Source organism: Sinocyclocheilus anshuiensis, unplaced genomic scaffold, assembly GCF_001515605.1.
Source record: "Sinocyclocheilus anshuiensis isolate Anshui unplaced genomic scaffold, SAMN03320099.WGS_v1.1 scaffold1626, whole genome shotgun sequence".
NCBI lineage: Eukaryota > Metazoa > Chordata > Actinopteri > Cypriniformes > Cyprinidae > Sinocyclocheilus > Sinocyclocheilus anshuiensis.
This window is the reverse complement of record NW_015547254.1, coordinates 90,633-98,234: the sequence shown is the minus strand read 5'-3', so window position 1 is coordinate 98,234 and position 7,602 is coordinate 90,633. Positions and strand designations below refer to the sequence as shown.

The 7,602-nt window shown below is 35.5% G+C and overlaps 1 protein-coding gene across 4 annotated transcripts in view; it reads left to right on the top strand.

The window, feature by feature from the left end:
• Nucleotides 1-7,602, top strand: part of LOC107701654 (mitogen-activated protein kinase kinase kinase 3-like) — a 79,038-nt gene that overhangs the window by 56,198 nt on the left and 15,238 nt on the right. For all 4 annotated transcript variants that reach the window (XM_016503699.1, XM_016503696.1, XM_016503698.1 and 1 more), the window contains 3 exons: nucleotides 538-671; nucleotides 1,927-2,000; nucleotides 6,484-6,545. In XM_016503699.1, coding sequence (XP_016359185.1) covers nucleotides 538-671; nucleotides 1,927-2,000; nucleotides 6,484-6,545 — 270 coding nt within the window. The remainder of the gene's footprint in view (nucleotides 1-537; nucleotides 672-1,926; nucleotides 2,001-6,483; nucleotides 6,546-7,602) is intronic.

Below are 7,602 nucleotides of genomic sequence, written 5' to 3'. Positions count from 1 at the left end.
TATATATATACACACTATACATAACATTTTAAATAATACACTTTAGTGTGTTAGTTTTAGTGTGCATTGTAGGCATTACAAGTATTTCATAGTGTTAAAGAATAAAACTGAATTTACAGGTAAAAGAAAATGTAAGTGGATATACAAATTAGAAAGAAATGAGAACAATAGTCCCTTCACGCTTTCTTCCCCATCCTTTCCTATCACATTCTCTTTTAATTGTTATTGCCTTTTTTTTCATTAAACTCCTCTCTCTGTATTCATCCTCCATTAGCGCTGTCCAACCCTCCTTTTGTTCGTTTCTCTCCATCATCTCTGTTTTGCCTCTTCGTCTCACATTCTGTTCACACGTACCTGTCAGTCACACCACGCTTCCATCCCAGTCATTATTCATTTCAATCTGCTCGACTTTTTGTTTCTGGCATCCTGCACTCTGTTATTAGTTGCCGTGGAAGTATTACTATTCCAGACGTTTTTTTTTGTTGTTGCATGAGACTGCGTGATGTGTCATGCTAACCTCACTCCGTCTGTCTGCAGGATCTCTGAACACGGGCCGCTCCTCACCCCCTCCGGGCAGCGTACCAGAAGAACAACAGCAGATCGCTCGGCAGGGGTCCTACACCAGCATCCACAGTGAAGGAGAGTTCATCCCAGAAATGCTCGACTCCAATGTAAGCGTTGGATTGGAGCTGTAGATTACAGCTGTGATTAAAGTTACATCAAGACCTTTCACAATGTGCTTTCACACATACCACTTCTTTCTAAATAGACACTTTTAACACTTTAAGCAATGATTCACACTAGTGTTGTTTTTGGCGGCCTGTTTTAATTTTAGTTTTTTCAGTGCATCTCTAATTATTGGCGACATTAGAAATGGATATTATATAATAGTTGCTTTTTTGAACATTTTAGCAATTTAAAAATATTAAAAAAATGATTTTTTACACGGCCCCCCGGTTGGGAAACACTGGTCTAAATAATGCCACGAGTGGGGCTTGAGGAAGTGACCTGATGCAGCCCCTGAAGTGAGACACAGGAAACAGAAATACTGCAAAATAATAATAATAACGTGACTAAACGAGACGAAATAACGTTATAACATTTCGTTTCGTCTCGTTTTGGTCAACGAAAATGAAGAGACATTTTAGCATAGTTTTTATTTTGTAAACCACATTTAGTCTCGTTTTTATTCGTCAACAATATTGCATTATACATTTAATTATAGTCATCGTCACATGACCAGCATTTACGTTGCGTCTCATCTCGTTTTCGTCACATGATAAAGGTTCGTTGACGACGATATTTAGTCATAATTTTCAGCCCTGGGTTATGAGTATTGTTAGCAATATTATTAACTTAAGTGTTTTGGCAATATTTATGCTATAAACAACCTAAAAATTAACAGTATTAACATTCTATACTATCTTGGTGAAGAAAATAGTCACAATATCTAAAACTTAATAGCAATTAATAGTTTGGGCTTTGGTTTTAATTGTAACCTTTATTATTATAGTTATGTGCAAGTAATAGGGCTCCCTATAATTAATAATATTTATAGAAAATAATAGAGAAAAAATATTTATAATGTAATATTTAATTATAAAATTATTATTGAATGTAATAATCGGTTCCTGGGTTAACAAGGTGTAAAAGGTTCAATGAAAAGAAACAATACTTTTTATGATTTTTATGGTCTCTCATGTTCTTTCGTCCTGCACTTTGACTTGTATAAAGTGTACAAGATGTCACTGTTCTGTGTAACTGTGCACTTTATAACAGTCTGGGGAAAAGGAAGCTCGGACATATTATGGGCATTGGCTCATGGAAAATCTTACGTCAGTCTTGTAGAGGGCTAAGTTTCAGATGCACAAACTATAATGAAAAATGTAATGCAATGAAATGATGTCATTTATTTTTTGTCTGTAGATCATGGAGCCGTTTGGGAGTGCGAATGGGTCACTTTCCAGCAGCTGTCAGTCACTGGACCAAGCACTGGACAGGTGGGCCAAACACCTTATTATGAACTCATGTGTATTAGGGATGTACATGACTACATTTTTAAGAGGATCAGCCTACTAATTGGGGTTTAAGGAAGCCTGGTATTTACATTTAGCAGATGCTTTTATCCAGAGAGACTTACACATGAGTAGACATCACAAGCAATTTATCATACAAAATCCAGCAATACTTGCAGTACTGCAATGGCTTGTTTCAAAAACAGTTAGATGGTGCACAGCAAAAATGAATGAAAAAATGAAGCTACATAGAAATAAATAAATAAATAAATAAAGCACATAACAAAATTATTAAAAACCTAAACAAAGAATTAAAATGAAAACTGAAAACATAAAAATAAAAGTTACTTCAAAATACGAATAAACAGTATAATAGAATATTAATAATACTAAATAATTTTTGCTGCCAAAGTTATTCTGTAAACTGATTTAAATGTCTTTTTTAAATTATGAAATTTTTCTAAAATATAAAACGCTGTGTTTTTAATACGTATCGTTTAATACATATATATAAAAAAAATATATATTATTGGGATTTTTTTAAATTTCAGTTTAGTTTATTGGAGTCATGAAAATGTATTTTAGTTTAGTGTTGGTTTTTCCCAGTTGTATTTATTTTTATTTACATTTTCAGTATTTAGCCACTAAAAATATCAAAACGAATAAAAAATAGCCTCACTAATCGACTAGTTGTTGGGCATTGTTTTAAAAGCAGCAGAACTACAGTCACGTTACTGAAATATGCCGTTTAGTATTGTCACTATTTGTAGTTAGATGATGAAATCAAGCTAAAAATGCCTTATTTATAGTTGTCTGCATTTAAATGGAAGAATGTTTTTGGAAGATGGAAGAATGTTTTTTAATGTTCAAACAATTACACACTTCACCTTTAATGAGTATATTATAATAATTACGGGTAAGGATATCTGATAAACGTACCAGCTGCCCAGAGAGGAAATGGAATCGGGTCGTCACAAAGGCCAACCAGGAAGCCCTTGATGTCACCATGGCGACAGTTTGCTTATCTAGACGCCTGGATTCCAGTGCTATCGCTCTCCGCCTCTGCTCTGTTCAGAGAGAGTGAACGAATGAGAATGAAAGAGAGAATGATGGAGAGAGAGTGGGTTGATCTCACCAATCTATTCTGCTTTCTGTTGCCTGTGTACTATTGTTATAAAAAGAGTCAGTCAATAATGAAGTGTGAAAAAAAAAACACAGGGGAAAGAGAGAGTGAGAATGAAAGACAGGAAAGTGAGAAAGAGAGCGAGAGAGGGAAAGAGAAGGGAAAACCATGCTACCTGCACAAGCCTTATCTGGCTTTTAGCCCTCAGAACAATGGAAGGAAACAAGTGCATGGAGATTTTTCCCCTCATACGGGTGTGTGTGTGCCCATTATCCGGGGTCTCGTCGATTCCCCTGCTCAGTACTGACGTCACCGTCAGACAGGGATAACAGGGTTGGGGCAATAACAATCACTTTATGTCTCTCTGCGCATTAACTCATGACTTTTTTTGGTATTGCCGTTGCCTGTAAGAGTTCCAAAAATAGTTTTTTTTTTTTTAGTAAACGGCTCCTGTAAGGTGAATTGAAACTGGGCTGTTTGCATCTTAAAGTTAACATTATAATCGTATAATCATAATCGTTCCTAATTACTGTTTTAATAAAACTAATTTATCCTGGTGGTTTCTCTGTGAACGTAAGATGGTCTTATTTCCTGATATTTAATAAAAATAATAAAGTATAATAAAAAGTTGCTCCACCTCTTAAATGACTTTATATTTCAGCTGACATCATCAAGTCCTCTTATTAGACCCCGCCCCTTTAAAAGGAATCAAGTCCTGCTCGTCATTTCTTTCTTGTTGATTATCCTGTTTCACACCGAAATACATATTATTCAAATGAAAAGGGTTGGGATTTGCTGATATATGTCTACTCTAAGCACACATCTTGATTGGGCATCTTGATTGGCAGAGGCAATCCAAGATCAGTGTTATTTCATTCTCATGTGCTATTTATTTCATTGTTCAGTCTTCAGTGTTATTTCATTCCTACTAGCTACAGCTCACGTTGATTAAAAAAAAAAAAAAACCTTTGCTGTCTAACTACCCACAGCTGAGTGAGTGATGGCAGATTGAATTTAGGCCATGTCCACACGTACACGGGTATTTTTTATAAACTTTTTTTCCTTCGAGTTTTTCCTCCTTCTGTTTTTAAAAAATCTCTGTCCAAATGAAAACGCAAATGCATGCTATGAAGTAGGGCTGTGCAGTTAATCGAAATCGTCATAAAATCGCGATTTGAGCTTGCACGATTTCTAAATCGCTTTATAGCACGATTTTCCACGCCCCCGACCTCCCGCAGTATGCTATCCGAACCAATCAGAATGCAGCGCGCCTAAATGGAGCACGAGAACAGAACAGACCGGGCGGGCATACAAACGTAACGCCAGGTTCACACACTCCGTCTGTGGTGCGTATTTTTTCCGCGCCCATGTTAACGGATCAGAGCGTTCACACTGCACGCGATTGCGGTCCGGCAGTGCGCTCCAGTGCGTTCGTCATGCTGCGATCGTTTCCGCACGGAGTCTATTTCTGCTGTGCTGCACGCGCTGAAATAAAGTGACAGTGCATTATTCGTGGTAAAAATTAACATGGATTGACACGGAAATTTAGTAATTACACCATAAATGCATATAATTAAAGTCTACTGTTTCACAGTCAACACATGGCTTTTTGACTAGATTTAAAACAAGGAAAAGTGCACTTTTCATACACATACTGTATACGCACTGCAGACGGAGTACGTGTGAACTTGGCGCAACAAATCTAGTTCAACATCTGAGGCAACGCCACAAAGAGCTCTATGACCAGTGCATGGCAAAAAAATCCCTGGACATGGGCTTTTTTTTTTCTGCCATATGTCTATTCTAGACACAGTTTGTTACACCTTTACTTAGTGATTATTTTGCCTTATGTCTGTTCTAGAGACATGTTACAGCTTTTTGATAAAGCTATAATTGGTTTTCTTTTAGAAATATGTTTAAAATTCACACTGAATGCATTAATGACTGTAAGCTTACTAGCGATATCGCAAGCTATTAATAGTCTGACACTGGTGGCTAATTAAGCTGTCAACATAAAGCTAAAAATGACCAAAAAACATACAGAAACAACTGTTCAGTCTTACCTGTGAAAGATAATACCCCGAGATCTGTTTTTATTATTGTGCGACGGTTTGTAGATGCCCAAGCTGCCGACGAGTCAGGTATGTTTTCGCCTGTCCCGATATGAGAGTTGCCCGCACCAATATGGAGGCGACGTTGACGTGCGGTCGAGCGGCCAATAAGGCGTCTAGGTATTTATTATGTCTATGGCTGAGATAACAGTGCATGCTCCGACGTCACAAGCCAAAAATCTTTTTTTTTTCACCCTGGCAGGAGTTTTCAAAAATGTTCCATTTCAGTGACCTGGTGCTGCGTTTGCGTGTGGACGAACGGCCAAACCGCATAGAAAAAGCTGCGGTTTTGAAAATACCCGCGTTCGTGTGGACTTTGTTTGCCTGGAAAATATGATTAATCTGTTTCTGAATCGGTTTTCTGCATAACCAGCTGAGCCATTACTGAGAACTTGAAAACATAAAAATTTACTTTTTAAGAAAGGAATTTTTATGCTTATATGCTATGCTATGCAAATGCAATTTAATTAAATGAAATATTAAGTGAAATGACATTAAAAAAAGAAACAAAAAGAAATTTGTGAGAGCAGATATACAAGCATATAAAATTTTAATTATGATTAACTTCAGCCTGCAAATATGCGAAACGGTGATCATTTTTTCATGATTCTTTTAATGAATAGAAAGTTCAAAAGAACAGGATTTATTTGAAATAGATTTTTTTTGTAACATTATAAATGTCTTTACTCTCACTTTTGATCAACTGAATGCAGAATACATTTATTTAAAAAATTATAAAATCTTACTGACACCAAACTTTTGAACGATAGCATTTTTAATTCAAAACCAAAACCATGGAGCATATCCTGTTGCTAAAAATGTTATCGCCACCACATAAAAGCAAAAAGGCTTATTAAGTAAAAATGTTAGCATTATTTGTTGCAGATGCCTTTTTTTTTTTTTTGAGTATTCTAGATGCTGGCCTACATGTCACTTTTTGGGGTCACTGCATTGACTGATGCTTGACGCTTTTGTTGCACTATTCAGAAATTTACAAAACTCTGATGAATGGTCAGACGTTACTATCTCGGGTCAGGTATCAGGTAAAGAAAATCTCAATTCTCCATCCTCAATGTAACGACAGGTGGCAGGCGGTCACATTGGCACGTCGGGGACTGTGCAGTGCAGGAATGTAGGCCAGGCAAACGGTGCGTCCCAACCTCAACACTGCACACAAGGGAGTAACAAGCAAAAATAACCCATCATCTCTCCTTCTCTCCTTGTGTTTCCACAGCCCGCCATTCTCCCAGAACAACCGGGACAACAATTACATGAACCTCAACTATGAATACAAAGGTGAGGCTGACATGTGCAAGTGAATATGGATTTCTGTCAGAGCTGTGGGCTTGTTACATTGGTCTCTGCTCCATTATACAGCTGGTTCTCTATGACAGGGGCAAAGGTTCTTCCTTTGAGCTGTTGATTGTGGTCACTCTGTGCTGCTAATGGGGCGTCACGTCAAATCAAGACTGTACATTTGTAATCCTGTTGAATGTGGCTGTGATTGTACCTCTGTCCCCAAACATAGTGAACTGCTTTGATGTTTACTGCCTAGATAGGCAGCTGTCTTCCAAGGGAGCATCATTGGTGACTGATTTGGTGCCCTGTACAGAACCTCGTTTTTTAAGCACATGGGAGATTTGAGTTAAAATTGATTTCTGTCATTGCTTTACATGTGAAATGTGTTATAATTATAGAATTTAGTGTATTTTAATTTGATTTATTTGTATTAATATCTTATGTGTTTAAATATATTTATAATTAATAAATAATTTATACTTATGATTATAGCATTTTAATTAGATTTATTTTTATTATTGTATTTTTTAATTATGTTTTCTTTATTAAATAGATAGATATATTTATATTTTTTAATTATAAAACATGTTACTGCATCCCACTTTTTTGTTGATTTATTTATTTATTTATTTTGCACAGCTCATCACAGTTTTTTTTTTTTTAATATAAGGTTGTTTTCAAAGACTATATCTTAAAGTTATAGTTACTATATCTTATCATGTTTTATATTATTATTCATTGGCAATTTTTTTGAGCATAAACCGAGCAAAATTTAATTAGAAAAAATGTGTGTATGTGTATATATATGTATATGTGTGTGTGTGTTTGTGTGTGTGTATTTATATATATATTTATACAACAGTTCATGTATATATATATATATATATATATATATATATATATGTATATGTATATGCACACTACTGGTCAGAAGTTTGTTTTTTCTTCTTTTTATGTTTCTAAAAAGTTTCTTTTGCATTTATGCTGCATTTATTTGATCAAAAATACAGTGAAAATAGTAATATTGTGAAATATTATTACAATGTAAAATATT